This window comes from Epinephelus lanceolatus, chromosome 22 (assembly GCF_041903045.1).
Source record: "Epinephelus lanceolatus isolate andai-2023 chromosome 22, ASM4190304v1, whole genome shotgun sequence".
Lineage (NCBI taxonomy): Eukaryota > Metazoa > Chordata > Actinopteri > Perciformes > Serranidae > Epinephelus > Epinephelus lanceolatus.
Window position 1 is genome coordinate 13,170,349 of NC_135755.1, and position 19,517 is coordinate 13,189,865.

At 39.9% G+C, this 19,517-nt stretch overlaps 1 protein-coding gene across 2 annotated transcripts in view; it reads right to left on the bottom strand.

The window, feature by feature from the left end:
- stim2b (stromal interaction molecule 2b) overlaps positions 1-19,517 on the bottom strand; it is a 76,842-nt gene that overhangs the window by 17,532 nt on the left and 39,793 nt on the right. For both annotated transcript variants that reach the window (XM_033651620.2, XM_033651619.2), the window contains exons 2-3: positions 18,668-18,798; positions 481-592 (exon numbers count right to left, since the gene is read on the bottom strand). In XM_033651620.2, the coding sequence (XP_033507511.1) occupies positions 481-592; positions 18,668-18,798 (243 nt within the window). The remainder of the gene's footprint in view (positions 1-480; positions 593-18,667; positions 18,799-19,517) is intronic.

Consider the following 19,517-nt stretch of genomic DNA (forward strand, 5'->3'; position numbering starts at 1 on the left):
GTTATACTATATTGTGCTGGGAAACCTTCGGTCCTGGCATTCATGTGGATGCCACCCAAAAACCGGTCGACTTTCTCGTGCATGCCTAGTGACTGGAACCGTAATGCGCATGTGCAAAAAGTCGCTGTTTTCAGAGGAACTGCATATTGCAAGTTTACATGACAATGGAGACGGTGCTGTTTCCAAAAATGTTTTCAAAACGCCGCAGTCGTATAAACGATCAGCCAAAACGCAACTACAGTTTACCATTTTCAGTTGAAATCGTTGTCGTATAAATGGGACCCTGGCTGAACCGAACCCAACAGGGCAGGTGTGAAAGCACCCTAAATGTGAGTTCATATCATCAGCTTTCTTACAATAATCCTCCTTCTGTCTACACCTGTGGTATTTCTTCCTACTTGATTAGAACAACTGCCGACAGGACAGTGATTGTGGAGGTGTTTGTGTAGGTGACCTTCACAGTCACGTCTCATGCATTACCTTCAGAGGTCTTCCAGCCCTTCCACAGCTCCTCCACAGTGATGTGCTGGTCTTCACGGTGCAGGTTGCTGTGTTTGTTGGTTTGCTGCTGCTTCATGTCTTCTATTATAAACTAGAAAACAAAGACAGGCAGAATTGAGTTTCAGAAACATCACAGAACATATCGTTTTGTTGGTTTACAGTGAGTATTTCTTTTTTACTAAGAACTCTGGGGGAGATACAGACGGCTGTGCCTGTCTGTGTATGTCCATGTGTGGTTCTGACAGAGAGCTGTAGAGAGTTGGCTTTGCCTAATAGTCGGCTTTGGATCACACACGCACACACACACACTTTCTTTTCGCTCTCCTTTCTTCCTTTTAGGGACTTTGAAAAGAGAAAGAGACCACTTCCACCTGTGTGTGCATGCGTGAGTGTGCTTTCAGTGTCCGGCTGTCCTCCTTTGGTCGCTCAGAAGTAAATGCCCCTGCGGAGAAAGCCATGCCACCACAAACCCTCCGAGGGATACCCAGCGTTAACAACAAGGGAAAGGACGTGTATGTGTGTGTTGCTTTGGCATACACTAAAAACGTAACAGCTCCTGTCTGATTGAAACACCCCACCTGCTTTAGATAACTAATAAGCTTTTGATATTACTGCAGTGAGGTATCATGTTATTCTGCTGAAGGGTAATTACCTTCAACGTATTATCTGTACTGCAGAGTCATCATCCAGCTGGTGTCTTTCCATGATAAGTACTCAAAAATACACATAAGGTACAGATTTAGCTGCTTTAGTCGAGACACCAATGTTACATTCAGCTCTCATACTACTAATGTATGTCAGTAAGACATGATGTGACCTGCCTTAACCCTCGAGTGTGTTCCTGTTCAAAAAAAAATCTAATTCAGTAAAATTACTACATTCATGTGGTTTGCCACTACATTTCCAACTACTTCTCAAAGCTAAACGGCAACCAGGAAATACTATTTATACTGTAACTGGATGGTTGAGTTTTAGGCTAATGCTAAGTAAGCTAGCTACTATAGTGAAGTTTAGCTTCTTAACTCTTTGTTAAGGAGTGATTAGGGCTGGGTATCGTCACTGATTTCCTGAAACGATTTGGTTTCAATTCACAAGGTCCCAATTCGATTCGATTTAATTGGGGATAGTCCAGTTGCAATACCAATTTTTGCTACGATGTGAAAGAGATTCTCAGAGATGTTCAGATTATTGTAAATTTCACAGGGAATTATTTTTTTTAATTTACTAAATAACTAAATGTTGTCACTGGAAACAAATCAAAAAAGGCAATACAATAAACTATGTTCCTGAAATCACAATACTGAGTAAAGTTTCGAAAGAATAACTAAACAAATCGGGTTGTTAAAATAAAGATCAATTTCAGGTGAACTGATTATTTTAACCCAGCCCTAGGAGTGATTAGCCTAAATTGAATTTTTTTTTTTTTGGTGGTTTTTGCCTTTGTTGAACAAGAGAGTTGAAGTGACGAATGGGATAAGGAAATGCCTTTGAGGAGTAAATTCTGACGTAAAGAACATTTGACTAACGTGACTAATCTGCCTCATTTATTTGCTTCAAACCAGCTGATGGAAATATGTCTAATTTGCAGTTTTTTATCTGCGACATTTCAAAGGTTTGCTTAAAATTTGCTTGACAACTGAACAGAAACAGGGCTTTTGACTGAAAAGATTCCGGTTACTTTATACACATGTTCACAGTCATGTAACTTTTCATTGTAGCAGCAGTCCATTAAGTTTTAGTCCTAGTGTGTGCTAAGTACAGCGCTGTAGCCAGAATTAAGTTAGCTTCGTTAGTGTTTCTCTTTTGTATGGATTCAACAAACAAACAATATACATTTCAAAGTTCTGTACACTATGTATTTCTTGTGTAGTGTACAGATTTCAACAGGGTAGTGTTGATTTATATCACGCACTGCTGTTTTGCACTTACAGGAAGTGATGACGGCTTTTTTTTTTTTACCACCTCTTCTTCTTCATTGTCTTCTTTTTAAACAGCCAATTGCCCACATTCAACATTCGCCAACATTTGACCAAATCTTGTATCACAACATCAATGCTAATTAAAATGCGCTGCTGTAGCTAGGAGCGAGGTAGCTAGCTGGGGAACGTTAGCTAGCAAGCTAACGTTAGCACTCGCATTATTGTTGGTGATACCAAATCATTACAGACCTGACAAACATTACTGACGGCTTCTATTTGGCAAAAGTATTGGTACTTAGTGCGGAAAAAAAACCATGTATAACTAACAGGCTCCTTGTCGTCCCCAGCCGCCATGTCAAAAGTTGAGAAGTTTGCTACTTCACAAAGACCATTTTGAATGTGCCATTAGGACACTGCATTTTTCCGTACTATGTGGTGTGAATGGACTTAGCGCACTTGGGCACTCAAAATATTAAGTGTTTAGTAAAGAAATACGCAATTGGTGTCTCAAATCACATACTTCTGTTAGTACACTTCTATGTAGTATACTATGTGCACTATGTACTCATTGGCTTAGTGCACAAATTTCAACAGGTTAGTGTTGTCTCAAACCAAACATGGCCGCTGTGCACTCCCCAGAAATGACGACTGCAAGTTAGCTAGTTAGCAAACTAGCATTAGCATTTGTGTTATCGTTCGCGGTACCAAATCATTACAGACTGCTAAATTAACCCAATAAACATACTGCTGGCTTATACCTGACAACAGTATAGCGGTGCTTAGTGCAAAAAACACATGTATTTGTACAATGCAGCGACATTCATGGTCGCATAGTCCTCGGCCGTCATTTCCAGTTCCTCAACTTCTTGACCGTTTTGAGTGCATAATCTGGGTACTCATAGTGCACTGCATTTTTCCATACTTCTCAGTGTGAACGCACTTATGCACTCAAAATATTAAGTGTATCAATTCAGAAAAATACAAGCAGAACTTTTTTTCCATGCTGAGATCATAATCTTGATATTTCAGAATTTTTTTGGAAAACTTTCTCAGAATTCTGAAATGAAAATTTTGTTAATTCAGATCAACGAAAATTTCCGGGATTATTTTCTCGTAAATTAAAAAAGTCAGGAGAAGAATTATTCTCAAGGTTATAATCTTGTTGAGTCAGAAAAGCTAGTGGAACTTTCTTGTCATGAAAACTTTGCTCAGAATTCTGAGATGATAATCTCATTTATTCAGAAAAACGAGAATTTACAGGACTATTGTCTTGTTGATTCTGAGAATGAGCAGTGTTTTATTTTTCATAAAAACTTTTCTCAGAATTCCGAGATAATAATTTCATTGATTTAGAAAGACAATAATTTGTGAATTTATTATCTTGTTAATTAAAAAATAAGCAGACTTTTTTTTATGAAAACCTTTCTCAGATTTCTGTAATGAAAATTTTGATAATTCAGATAAACAAGAGTATTTTCTCAAAAATTAACAAATTTTTTTAAATGAAAATTTATGTTAGAATTTCGATGTACTAATCTCATTAATTTAGAAAAATGTGTAGAATTTTCTTGTCATGAAATCTTGCTCAGAATTCGAAGATAATAATCATGTTAATTCCAAAAAAACAAGATTTTTTAGGATTATTACCCATTAATTCAGAAAAACAAGCAGAATTGTTTTTCATGCTGATGATAATCTCATTAATTTACAAAAACAAACGGGAATAATTTTTTGCCATGAAAACCTTTCTTATAAATCGAAGATACTAATCTTATTAATTCAGAAAAACAAAAGTTCACAAGATTATCAAGTTAATTCATCTTGCTTTTGTATTTTGTATTTCAAACAAGAAAAGCGGAGTTGAAATATTCATCAACTCACATCTCAACTCTGATGATAATATTTTAACCAAATTTCCTCAGTTTGACTTGAGGTGAGATGACAGATGTCTCACTATTTGAGAATAAAGTGAAGCTGGTTTAAATAATTAACAGACATTTAAAACAATTTTTTTTCCTTTCATGGCCTGAAAGAGAAATTTTCATTCCTCAGGCCTTTTATATTCTTGCTCGTGTGCTCTGGCAAACGTCCTTGAAGTTTGCATCTCTGCCAGCAGGACTCGTTTCTCATAAAGTACAGTGAGCATTAAAGGCTTTGCAAGACATTTGTTTGGACTAGTATTGCACACATTGTGGTGCCTCCAGTGACTCAGCAGACAGTTGGTTCCTTTAGTTGGTTCCTGGCTTTATGTCAGTGAGAAAACTCATTTGCATTTGTATTGAGTGAGACGAAGGGTAAAAAAAAAAACACTGTCCAAAGTTTTCAGGCCCCTCAGAGTATTTCGTCCCCTGCTGATTTGTGAAAGGGCTTTTCAGACCCATATGGGGACCCGAGGAAACCCTTTGGCACAAGTGAACACAGAGTACAGCAACAACTTACTGCAAGATTATTTAGGTTCAATATAAAACTGTAGTTTCTACAACCCTGATGCTGTAGCTATCAGAGTGGAAGTCTCCTCAGTCTAAGTCTAATGAATCTTGTATGACATAGTTTATATCCTTTGTCTTTTTAGCTATGATAGCAGAGTTAGTCAGTTCAACACTGCCACAGCAGGTTGACATTTGTAGTTTTGAGTAACATGTTGGGACAGCCACTGAATAGATCATTATGACATTTATTAAACACGTTCATGTCCCCTCAAGATGAATCGTCTTAACTTTGGTCTTCTTTTGCCATCAGGTCACAGTTTAATTTTTTCGCCTAAGAGTTTTCCTAGTTGACCAATAGTCATCATTTAGGGCCATTAGTCGACTAGTTAACACTGTGCTACATCAGAGAGAAATACAAAACCGTACTAATGAACCTTCATTAATATAGGCCTATATTTTATCTACAAGTGCACGTCACACACTGAGCGAGCCGCCTGTTAATGACGCTGTGGGCTAATGGGCATGTAGCTACTTCCATGTTTCAGATGATACGTCATGTTTGTAGTCGACCAATGAAGATGAGTTTACATATCACCTTGGGTTCGTCCTTCACCTTCTCAAAATGATCCCACACTTTGGATTTCCTGCCCGACATGTTATTAACTAGCCTGTGGAATAACCGCAGGTACCAGCCCTGGAGATTAACCTGACTCCTGTCTGACTGCTGAGCGAGGCCACTTCCTGTGTCTGAGTTTGACGTTTGTTTGTTTGCGACTAAGCGACCAATGAAATCTTGCTGACTAATGACCTTTCTGGTCGACTGTTTGGGGGCAGCCCTACAACAGCCTCATGGTTATTTATCTTATCTTTTGTCTACGCATATCAGCCACTCTTGTTTTGCAGTAGAAAAGAAATAGAGAACCAGAAACAAATAAGGGAGTTGGGTGACGTTGTGCAGGGGAGTGCTATGATTAGTGAAACTCATGGGAAACTACGATGATTGACCAAATTTGCCAGGTCATGCAGAATTCACAGGGATTGGTTGAATTTGCGTTCATTGTTGCGATGTCAGCATCCTGAAGGGGCGGACTAGTAGACTGTTAGTCTTGTTGACTCTAGCAAGAATGGATGAACATATCATTCTGCTGTCATTAAGCTTAAATCAACAATGTTGAGTGAATGATGAGTTTTATTATTAAATGTCAGATTTGGAGATTAATTTCTCAGATGTTTATAAGCCAAATAATCATTTTGTTAAAGGGATTCGAAAGGTTTTGTTGTGGACCAGGCTCTTGCATGAATGATTGCACACAGGTTGAATGTGTGTTCAATATCCTGCGTCACACACCAGGTGTGTGTGTGAAGGTTGAACTGTTTGACTGCTGATAAAAGCACCTCACCAGCTGGCGCACCTTTATGCCACCACAGGGTGGAGATCCAGATTCAACCAGATGAAGGAGGCGATCTCGTAAAATGGGCGTATAGAATTATACTGACACTGAAGTAGCACATACATGTCCACCATTTTAGGATGTCCACTAATGTCTTTGATGTAAGAGACGCCAGATTTTGTGTTCACAAAGTAATGGGAGCACAATTATTTCTCCAATCTGACAGCTTAAGTATCATCCTCTCCTGTTTTTTAATCATGTGATCAGAGTGCATCTCGAACACTGTCTTGATCACAGAGGAAGATTTTTTTTTTTCAGCCCTGGAAACATTTGTTGCCTCTCAGAACCAGACAGCCGTTATGTATTTATGTCAAACTCACAGCTCTGCTTCAGACGGTCTCTGCAAACAGTACAGATGTGTGAAAGCACTGGTGGGTTTTGGGAATGACATGTATGTCTGTGTCATGATGAATTAAGCTGTCCAATATCTATCTTCAGATGCTTTTAGGGCTATTTGAGACAGATTCAGTGCAGTCAGGCACTGATGATAACGTCTGTCTCAGTGCAGACATGTGACATGTTTCAAGCTGTGTCGGGATCTGCTGATCTATCGAGACAGATTTGAAACTCGTTGATCTGAAACTATTGTGATTCATAGTTATGAGAAATGTCAAAACACACTTGGCTGCAGCTGCAACGTTCAGCTCTCCATGATTCAACCTGCTGCAATCTCTCTGTGCTGCTGATGAGTTTCCACTTCTAACCACCTTTTTTGTTTGCTGCTGACATGACCAGGCGCTACATGCTGCAACACTGCAGACAGCACACTCAGCTCCCCACTGATCACACTTATGTTGAAAACTCAGGAACTTTTAACTCCTTTGTGAATTTAGACCCTTGCTTAGGCATCTTTATGTCTCCCTTAGCAACAATTAGCAGCACCTAGGTGCAGAATTTCCTATTCCCTGTTAGGTTAAATTATATATTTAGCTATATCAGATTGTTGTACGCAACGTCAGCGCATCTTATTTACCAGATGTCTGTGGAATAAACAAACAAGCTTTGGTAGGTTTACTGACTTTGTACTCAGGCAGGTATTAAGATGGTTCTAGGATATTTTTTGATAGATAATTTAGGCTTCCAAAGGAGGACTTGTCCAGATAAAAGGACGTGAATTCAAGGAATAGTTTGGCGTCTTTGGAAATGCGCTGCTTGCTTCCTTGCCGAGAGTTAGATGAGAAGATAGATACTCTTATGTTTGTGCGTGAAGAAGCAGGAGGTGTTAGCCTAGCTTAACGTAAAGACAGTTGCTGTGTCTCAAATCGCGTACTTCTTAATCCCTTCAATGTTTGTTTTTCTGAATAAAGAGGATTAATATCTTAATATTATAAAAAAGAAATCATTAAAAAGTTCTGCTGTTTTTCTGAATTAACAAGATAATAATCTCGTAAATTCCTGTTTTTCTTTCATGAAAAAACTCTACTTATTAATTCAGAAAGATATTTTCCTTAAATGACTGCATTACACTTCCATATAAGTCCAACCCCTGATTACTTTATTCAAAAATATACTGTATAATAGATAATGTATGAATGATCCATTTTCTTATTTGCAACTGTTAAAGAAAGATCACTGTACTGAAAAAATAAGAGCATGAAGAGTGAATGTGATTGGTTCAAGTGCCACTATCTCATTATAAAACTTGTACTTGTGGGCAGGCTGGCGGAGCAGCTTTGCATATGGTCAAAGACAGCTTTGTGATATTTTATGGAGTCATAAAAAATATGTGGTGAGCAGCACATATAAAAAGGTCTTTGTGTGGGAGCCTTGCGGCCTCTGTGGTTCAGAGTTTAGATAGTGTGATAGCTGTGATAATTACGTTCATGGCGTGGAGCCCTCTGAAATGTCAAAGGAGAAGAAATTCCTACAAGGAAATGGGCAAAGTGGTCTTAGATTGTGTTTACACTTTGTACGATAGACACTTGTAAACATGACGATGAGATACAGAGCCTCAGCTCTGCCCGAGTTTCAACAGTCGGTCGTGCAAAGACAACACGTACACATGTTCTATACAGACGGAGGCCGAGCGCAGACAGGGTATGACACACAGTCAGCAGCAAACAAAGACATATTTGTCCCTATCAGATTCCAGATTGCAGGGAGCTGGCTGAGTTCGAGACTCTTCCCATGAGCCTCTGCTCTCTCCAACAGTCGACTGCGACTCTCTTCACCCCTTATCTACTGCATCACTCCATCTGTCTGCATCTACTCATCTAATTTACTCAAACTTATTACATCCATCATAAACCCAAAATGACTTTTTTTCCCCTCAGCAGCACACCTCAACATTAATCAAACCCGTGAGTAATATGAAACTGCAGGAAGCCGGTTATTACATTGATTAATTGTTATCAATCTGTTATAAATTTGGGACAAAAACTATGCTGTGCTCGGGTATGATTTATGGAACGCATGAACTAGTTGGAGCACAACTGATTTATCACACATGACAGCTGGGCAGGCTCCGTTTGAGACAATCACTCGTGTGATAAGATGTTCCTCGTGCTTTCCCTGAGTTTTCAGTCCTCACGTTACTTTGCCCGAGATCAAAGTGCGTGTCTTTGCCTAACAATGTGCTCTGTTGTGAGAAGTTTAAAACTACAGTGGGTTTCATCAAGCCATCCTCAGGGCAGCAGAGGTTTTAACTTTCAAGGGTATAAAAAGCATCCTGTTAAATTCACCTTAAAATGCCTATCTAAATCATAACCAAAGAAAACTGAAAGTCACATAGTCCAATTCAAAGTAGATAACACTATCATAGAGAATAAACATTTTACACGTTTTTCTAAACTTTTATCCAGTCGCTTTTCAAAAAAAGAGGGTAAAACAATGTCCTGAATGTGTGAATATCAGTGAAAAACTAATCAACACAGATAGAAATGTTTATTTAGGAGATTACTGTGTATAAAAACACTTCCACAAAACCTAAATTGATAAGACAGACTGTTTTTTTAAGACAACATACGAGCCATTTCTTTATCATTTCTGCACATTAATAAAAGTCTACAGTGCCTGTAAGGAGTTCTACTGTGAAGCTTCAGAGTGTCATTGACTACAATACCCATAAGCCTTGGGTGAAATAGGCCAATCACTGGCTCTTTAAATAGATCTAAACTAAAGGAAATCTGCTCTTTCAGCTCAGGCCCTGGTTGGCTAGTGGCTTCATATGAGTAGAGGAAATCTCTGCTAATCGCTAGGCTAATTTACACAATGTAAAATGCCATAGGCTTGTACTAATAACGTTAGCATGTTGTATTTGTTTGGAAAACGTGTTTAGTATAAGACAGTTGTTCTGTCAGTGAATCTTGTGAGTTGTAATGGAGCAGAATCTTAAGACGCTACCTTTGTTAAATGTTGCTGTTGTCCCTGGTTTTATATGAGAAGAGAAAAAGTCTGCTAGCTGCTAAGCTAATTTATACAATGTAAAATACCATAGGCTTGTGCTAAAAACAATAGCATGTTGTATTTGTGGGGAAAATGTGTCCAGATAAAGACAAGTGTTTGTCTGTGAATGCTGCAAATTATAGTGAAGCTGATTTGTGTACTTGTGTTTGAAATTGTCTCTATTAAGCCATGTTTAATGTGTGTTTTGAATCAACTATCAACTGTATAAACTGTATGGCAAAATCTCTGACGGATGACAAATTTTTATATTATCATATCTAAACTGTAATGCAGGTGAATAAAATTCCATTTACAGTCCTCACAGAATTTAAAAATTACACTTAAAACTCTTTACTTCTCAAAAATAATATCCCCGTTACTGCACTTGGCATTTGAAGGTGTATTTGTTGACTTTGGAGGGAGCAGGCCACCAGTTTCACCCTGCATCTAGTCTTAAAGCTAAGCTAATCATCACCCAGCTCTATCTCTATACACAGACACATGAGTGGTATCAGTCCTTTCATCTTGGCAAGAGAACAACTCACCACACTTCCCAAAATGTTTGACAAATTGCTGGATATCACAGGGTTTAAGAGAGAAAATATGTTTGGGGTTTTGAACCATCCCTTTAATTAAAGCTCTACGCCTGGATTCAAAGCAGTAGGTCATAAATAAATTCTCTCTTAAGGGAGCATTCCCAGACAAGTCAACAAACACCTTCTTGAAGCTTCTGAGACTCCTCCTTTCTATAGACACAGCCGAGATGCTCCATTAGCCTCCTCAGGTTCCCTCTGTTCATACCCGCCTGGACACGAATAACTCATTTATACAGTATGCTTACACACATGCAGAACTCACATGCAAGCCTAATTTTTCCACTAAGTTGTTATGCATGGCCTGTCAAGAACTAATAAAGCACACACACACACACACACACACACAGGGGCAGCGCCATCACCCCCCTGCTGTGACGTGAGTTGGGTTCTTGCAATTTCAAAGTGATGCAACACGATCCAGCCGAGCGTCTCCTTGGCAGACAAGCAGCACGCAGCCCAGCACCCTGAGGAGAGGACGTGCACCTGCTGTCCCCGGTGACTGTGCTCAGCAACAGACCCCCCCCGCACGTCGCTCAAAACCCTGGCGACGCCCAGACTCAGAGTAATCAGAGGCAGGATTATGTTTAACAGGATTACAGCTGGATTTGACCCCTAATAAAATTCTTCCACGGTGGTTGAGTTACAGATGCTTTCGGAAGCCAAAAAAAAGGTGATTACTTTTGATTTTTATAGTATACATACACATCGTCAAGAGGTCCAAGTTTCTGGTTTGGGTTTCTACAGACAAGTGAGATTTAAGACTTTTTTTTTTTTTTTAAATGGTATTTGGAATAAAATTTACGATCGATTTTACCATATCCAAAACTGATTTATTACTAAGGATTAGGGACAACCCATAGTCGTAGCAGTCTTAAGACTTTTGAAAGGTTGTTTCAAGACATTTTAAGACCAACTAAGGCCTAATTTTTAGATGAATTAATTCAATGCCTTTTAAGACTTTTCAAGATCTGAGGAAACTAGGGATGTCAGTCCCAGTTTATTTTGCTTTTAATAGCCTGAAAGTCATTAACTGGTCACCAACTGGTTATTTTTTGAGAACAAAAATGCAAAGTAACGTAAACTACATGAGGCCTTTCATTTTAGCCTGGCACTCCACTGACTCAGTGAGCGTTAGCGCCGCAGTTTAAAGCGCAATCCTTTACGAGGTGGCGTTTTGTGATGTAATTTTCTTCCCTTTAATTCTATTTTCTGTTGGCTTTACTGACAGACAGCTGGCCGCGTTAACATGCAGAAACATAGTGGCCACTGCCCACCCTCCAGTCTCCACTGGTTAGCTAACGTTAGCTTTGGCCGCTCTGCATTGTGCACCAGCTTGGTTCGGTGGGGGCTAGCCAGCAGTGGTGCTCTTTTATCAACTACTGCTGGCAATGGCTGTGGAGACATGGTAGCCATCGTCTGGTCTCCCCCCAGGTCCCTGAGTGACCAAGCAGCTTAATTTTGAGTTCCCTTTAGCATTAGCACTGCTAGCTGTGCTGACACTGATAACGGTGCTAACAGAGCTTACAATGCTAAAGGTGGTTTGCGGCTCAACACTCAGCTGCTTAGGCGACCTGGGGGGAGACCAGAAGATGGCCATCATGTTTTCACAGCAACGCCATTGGGTCAAAACGGCATTACTAGCAGTTATTACCAAATGAGCGGCACCGCCAGCTGGTGCGGAGTGCAGAGCAACCAAGGCTGATGTTAGCTAACCACTGAAGACCAGAGGGTGGCTGGTGGGAGCTATGTTTTGGCACGTTAACGCAGCTAACTGGATGTCTGTCAGTTAAGCCAAAATAAAATAAAACAAAAGGCAAGAAAGTGACATCACAAAATATAAAATTTCACCACCTTTAAAATGACAGTGCTGATAACAGGCCATTGGGTCAGAATGGCGTTAACGTTACTAGCAGTTATCGCCGAATGAGTGGTGCCGCTAGCTAGCTTCTACCAAACCCAGGGGGTACACAGTGCAGTAAAGTCAAAAGCAGCCAAATCAACCTACAGACTGACATGTGTAACTGGTCAAAAATACTCTAAGCAGTTATGCTATTAACTGTAAACCACTGACATTCCTAGCAGGAACCCATTTATTTTAGCTAACGTATACAGGTAGGGGAAAATGATTTGACCGTTTTGATCTGAGACCATCTTCACGAATAGAAAATCACTTCCTGGGAGATCTTACGGGCACTTCAAATACAATTTAATCAAGACAGTATATGAAAATGGGGTAAAATTGCAATGTGTACCTAAAAATGGACCTTTAATCTTCATCATGCCAACAGATTCCAACATATATCTAACTTGTGTTCTGCCACGAATCACCGCTCCAAGTATCCACTTCAAACACAGCCAGAGCCTTCTTCTGTTCAACATCCTGACCGATAACTCTGTGACAAGACATGTCAGTGATACTGCAGTCGTAAAAGGAACTGAGGCACTTTTTGGCCTCACCACTTCCTTATTTGCTGTCCTCACCATTGCACACACTGTCAATTACTGTATGTTCAAGCACACATCAGTGGGTGCCCTTTTTGTGTGGGTGGCTCACCATCGATGGTGAAGCAGCTGGGTGCTGCAGCTACAGATAGATGCTGTGGTGACTGGTGCATCTGGTGTCAGTGACTCAGCAACGTGTTGTTGTGTTGTTGTTCTGAGTGTGTGTGCGTTTTATCTGTGTGTGGTGATATAAACTGTGAAACACGGGAAGGTGTTGATGTCTGTGAGGGTTAATTTCCCTGTAACTTAGCAACACTGATTGTTGTTAAGTTACGGAGGAATTTTAAGGGTTAAACAAATGTAACACTTCAGTGATACCAGGTAACTCACTGATAAGACAACACTGTATTTCAAATTTACAGAGCAAAAAACAAACTACTCCTGCTATGTTACCGAAAATAGGCTGCGCTATGGCAAATAAAACACTGTACTGTGTCTCAGTTCTCCCAGTTAAGGCCTTGACTGAGGAAGAGTGAGTTAGTACAGCATACCAATGTCTAGTTCATGCTTTACTTGAACGTGGACATGACAAATTACCTGCAATCAAAAAACCATTAATAAGTGTGAAGATGTTTCCAAGGTCACTAGACTCTGCAGCTTCATCGACACTAACACATTTTTCATTTTAAAATGAAAATAATCTCCATAAACATGAGCTTTTTGGCAGCATTTCAGAAATAATCTCCGTCCACATTAACACACCTGAAAACATATCATGACCGTTCACGTACACTGGGTATTAGGGCTGGGTATCATTTAAGAAACTGCAATACCAGTACCCTTATAGTGATACCGAAACAAATGGAGTACTTTGTTTAATACCTTTTTTTCCCCACTTCATTCCATACCAGTTTGGTACTGGATCAGAAAGGAAAGAAGAGTAAAGGAAAGGACTTGGATCGGAAAGGAAAGGACAGGAAAGGAAAGAAATGCAACGGAAAGGACTCAGGTCGGAAAGGACTTGGATCAGAAAGGAAAGGAAAGGATTTGGATCGGAAAAAAAGAAAGGAAAGGTGATGTTTTCGCATTAAAAAGGAAAGGAAAGAAAAGAAAAGAAAAGAAAAAGGGAAGGAAAGGACTGAGATTGTAAGGGAAGGAAAGGAAAGGACTCGGAAAGCAAAGGAAAGGAAAGGAAAGCTCTCGGAAAGGAAAGGAAAGGAAAGGAAAGGACTGAGATCAGGAAGGAAAGGAAAGGACTCGGATCAGGAAGGAAAGGAAAGGACTCGAATCGGAAAGAAAAAGAAAGGAAAGGTGATGTTTTTGCATTATTTTTTTTTTAAAGACCTAAATATGACCAAAACGATTTCTTCAGAAACTTGATTTCAAAAATCATCAATGCATTAATCCACATAACTATATAATGTACACTCTGCTTCACATGGATGATTATTACTGTCGTACAACATGCTTTTACAGCAGACATGAATGTGGCAAACAGGGGAGACTGGCCGGAAAAAAACTACAGAATATGTCTTAAGTTTGGGATCATGTTAAGCTGGAAAAAAAACTCTAGTCTATTGTAAAAACAAACTATCCTACCAAAATAGCACAAAGTCAAAGCTTCAGCAGCTCAACAGAAAGCATCCTCCTGTCAACACATCCAGTCAACAGAGCAGACTCGACACAAGGTACAAAACAGAACAGACACAAAGTCCCTCCATCAGATTGTCCTTAAAACACAAGTTTTCTCATATTTTGTGTAAAATATTCATAAATCATTTCCCTTACGGCTCAACCTGCTGGTGTCATTGTCACCATATATCACCACTGACCTCACATCATCTTCACCACCGGCGTAAGAATCTCTGAAATGCATGTCATGAAAAACTGGATACCCTGACCACGGCTATAATATTACACATACAAGCATCCTCTCATCTTAGTTATCCTCTCAGGTTTTGGGATGAAGGTGTGAAGGCGGCAGAATAAGAGAAGGAAAGGCAGGAAGTGCCAGTGAGATCTTTGTTGGCTGAGTGTAAGGTTTCAACCGGGTGGCGAAGAGGCGAGGGGGTTGATGAGGTCTCGTCCCCCTGAAGGCCAGATAGGGACTGACATCCCCCAGCCCCACACTCGTCACCCCCCCTCATAACACTGTGTCACTGCTCTTGACTCATCGCTGCCGGGAAGAGATGGACATTGTAATGAAACCAACAATAAATAGGGTCCATTTCTACTTTAAGGTCATGTATATGATATATTGTTAAGAAAACACAGTTAACTGCGTAATCACATACTGACAGTTACTTTTATTAATTTTACAGAAATTCAGTTGACTCTGTTACAGTTTCAGATGTTCATATCAAATATGGATATATTTTAATAATCAAGTTAAGGTATTTAAAAGTAATCCCTGTGAGCAAAAACCTCAGACAATTTCTGAATCCTCTGAATGTTTTTTTCTACTTTTGCCACAAACTGAAGCCAGATCGTGGTCATCTGCTCCAGGCACATTACTGCAAATGTTTACATTGCGTCCACTGCTACATGTAGCTACATGCTAACGTCAGGGAAACATGGAATCTTTGTTGCCAATGTTGTTGATTTCTATCTGATTTCAAAACATATTGCTGTTGGAACATGTCTGGTTGTGAAGATTTTGGTTTAGAAGTTTTACTGGTGATTTTTCATAGTAGAAAGTGACGCTATACCCCGTTACAGTCATTCCTCTGCTGCAGGGACGCTGCTACATGTAGCCACATGCTAACACCAGGGAAACCTGTAATTTTGGTTACCAATGTTCTTAAATTCATTTAAATTCTCCCAGATTTTAGAATATGTTGTTGTTGGAAAACTTTGGTGTGGAGGCTTGTAGTGGTGATTTTTTACAGTAGAAAATGTCGCTACAGTGTTACCTCGTTACAGTCATAACCCAGGAGCAAGTCCACCGCTACATGTAGCTACATGCTAACATCAGGCAAATATGTAATCTTGGATCCCGAATTTCAGATCTTTTTGCTGTTGGAACATGTTTGGTTGTGAAGACACGCATTACAACAGTATGATATTTTCATGGTACGATAACCGTCTCAGACAATATCACAGTTTCACAGTATCACTGTATTATATAATTATCAGTATTATTGGTGAAAATGGCCCTTAAAGGAATGGAAACAGAGGGGTATTTTTTGGCATGGTATACCACTGCAACCCTAGAAGCTCCTGGTGTAGAGGCTTTGATTTTGCTACAGTAGAAAATGCTGCTACAAGGTTGCTTTATTACAGTCATTCCCCGGATGCAAGTCCACCGCTACATGTAGCTACATGTAGCTACATGCTAACATCAGGGAAACATGAAATATTGGTTGCTAATTGCGTTTGACGAGACAGGCACTAAACGGAGTGTCTCAGACAGAGGGTGAATACAGGTGTTACAGCACAGACAGTATGAGGAAAATATGTTCTGTGTTTTTCTGAACATTAAAGCAGGTAAACATGTTTGAGTAGAAACCCAAAATACAAGTATGAAAATGAGCAGTTTTCAAAATGGCTGTTTCAGACTTTATCACAACCCAGAGTGTGAGACAAAAACCATCAACACTTTCCACTTAATATCAGTTAACCTGGCGGTGAAAATCCACCTGTTTCAGTGCCGAACTCCTGGTCACACGATAATGTCCACCTTTCATAAGACTAACTGATAGACAGCCACTAATTTGGTGAAAGGAGCATCCATCATGTTATGAAATCCTGTCCCGCCCGCCGCCAGAGCCCCGAGAAGAAGCTTGGAAATCCTCAGTAATGAGCGGCGGCCAAAAACAACTGCTGGATAGAAACAGACACGGCTCATTGCCCTTATAAAGACAAAGGGTAAAAACAGGGTAGGGGGGCAACGTGTAACACACTCCTATACAGTACAGCATATACAGGCATCAGTGACACATGCACAGACGCACATCGTCTTCATGTGGGCCGGGGGCCAGTTCTTACACTGCAGCCCTCAGGGGTCTTTAGACACGACTCATCCAGCGTCCAGCTCTTTACCCGGGGGCCACCAAGGGGCTGAGGGGTATAAATGTTTCTCACACCAGCACTTCTCAGCCAGTTAAAAATGACTCCTGCCAACACACACATAGTCACACACACAGAATGTGACCACGGTCCGAATGGTTTCTTTAAGAGGTCACTGATTACCAAGAGACGCAGAGGCCACAACGGGTCAGAGTGCTCTCAGATGTCAGTGCTGACCCTGTAGTCCCCCATAGAAACCTGTCCCTTGTCTCTTCATGTGAGCATGTTTGTGTTTAGGCTACATTATATCCAAATAAAACTACAAATATCAAACATTTTATGCTTCAAATTATAGCTAAATGTTTGTAAAAATGCCTCGAAGGATCTGTGTGTTTTTCTACTGATGTGTGACTATGTTAAAAATGCGGACACCAATTTGGCTCCCTCCTCCGATGATTAACTGCTTAATATTAAAAATTTATTTGACTTTTAGGAACAGCTACAAAGTCGAACACACTTCCAGAAGCTGTTATTCACTCTTCACTAAATATTTACTTGAACGCAGGGCATCCACTTTCAGAGGTGACAGGCCAGTATTCTTGTGTCAACACCAGAGACATTTGCAAGCAGCCCGGTTTGGTTAACCTAATGATCTACAAAACACTGGTAACATGAGACGGCCTGTGAAAGTGGTCGAATATCCACAATATGAGAACCATTCAAAGTCAGACACAGTTTTAAACTCAACAGTCACAAAGGTTTTGCTCCTGTTAAAATGTTGTCTTGAAAATATAAAGAGCCAGATTATTACGTTTTAGAAATTAAAGGGTAAGTTCAGTGTTTTTCAACTCTTCAAATTTTTTTCATGTTTTTGTGTCTAAGTTACTAATGGAGACAACAATGTTTGAAACTGGTCCACTATTGAGCGAGAGCATTGCAGCCAGCAGCGGTGAATCAGGCTGCAATGTAACCACTTGGGGCATTTGTGCACTGTCAACTTACGTCCACTAAACATATTTGTTTTTGCCACTGACAGGCTCAGATTGTTACTTTGAGTGTCTGACAACATTATGGAAAGGATCCCTACAGAGATAGACCTTTTTGTTTAAGCAGAAACAGACCTGAACTTGTCATTGCCAAACCAACCAAACTCCAATCAAATAAACAGTCATTTTAGCATGTATAGAGCCAGCGTATTTTCATATTTTACTGGATGAATTAAGGGTTTATTTGAGCCATACCAGAGTTGGTGATTGTTGGAACAGTGTAAGATGACCCAAGATGACTTTTGTGAGTTTTATTTTGTTTCTGTTGACTTTGAATGAAGTGTGTTTTATGATTATAAAATCACTGTTTTTTTCAATGAAGTCTGGTGTGCTTGGCCATGGCTATTTCGGGGCTGTTTCTGGTTAAACAAAAAGGATCCAACTCTTAAACAGAAAGGTCTATCTCTGTAGGGATCCTTTCCATAATGTTGTCAGACACTTTTAATAACAATTTGAGCCTGTCAGTGGCAAAAACAGGCACAAAATTGATGTTGCACCTATGTCCAGAATGGTTAAATTGCAGCCTGCTGTAGAGGTCTAGCTCAATACTGGATAAATTTCAAAAATTGTTGCTCCCATTGATCTCTTTAACACAAAAATAAGAGGCCGTGTGTCGCAAACTGAAGTTAAAAACCCCAATAGAGAAGCATATTCTGAATACACTATATAGGCACTCTGAAACCAAATACTATCAACATACCCTGCTTGTCATAATCGGAAAACCTTAATGTGGAACAAGGCCTGATTTGGAATATCCAAACAGAGTATGGTATTTACTTGACCTGTATCAAATTCAGAGTACTGTCATATTCAGAATAATATTGGAATAATAGTGTGCATGTAAATATAGTCAGTGTGCTCAAGTCTCTGTCTTTTCCCTTAGAAGCTCACCTCCACGCTCTCGTTGACCTCTATTCCCCCGTCATTGTCATCATCCAGCTGTTTGTGGATGTGCCGCAGCGCCTCCAGACTGAAGCGGTCGGCGTCGCCCATGCATGGCGGCATCACTATGAGACAGGGGTCTGCAAGGAACAAAAAAATTCAGGTCAGAGTGAAGGTTAACAAGCAGTCGGAGGAAGTTTACACAATGATCAGGTCCAGTTACTGTCAGGAGCAAACCCCATTAGCAGTTAGCATATTCCTACATCTCTGTGTCACTTTTAATCACAGCAGTACATATAGGCTACTTTGTGTTTGGATTATGTGTCTGCAAACCATAACTGCATCTACAGACTTTGTGCCAGCCATCTTGTAATGAGGTTTGGCACAGATGTTCATTTAAAACACCATGACTTCTAAGGAATTGCTGCTATGTGACAAACTGCATACTTGGCACACAGAAGACACATCCTGCAAAACACAGCTTACATTCCTCTCCAGAGAGAGCGAACCACAATGGCACATCCATTGTAGTAAAATTAGGTTATGTTTGCAGAAATAGTCCATGTTTATTTAGTCCATACACTCAGATAGTCCATATAAACCACTTTGTTCATGAGAGTAAGCTGACATGTTCAAATCTCTGTAAGCACACTAAGCAATAACAATTAGTTGATGAGTTTGCTTGACAAAATTAATTCACTACTATTTTGATAATCATTTATTTGTTGATTTTTCCTAGCAAAAAGGCCAAACATTTATACAGACCCTCAAATGTGAGATTTTTTTTGCTTTTCATTATAATAGAAATAATCAGGTTGACATTTGATGAGGCTGTAGGACATTGTTCACTGTTCTCTGG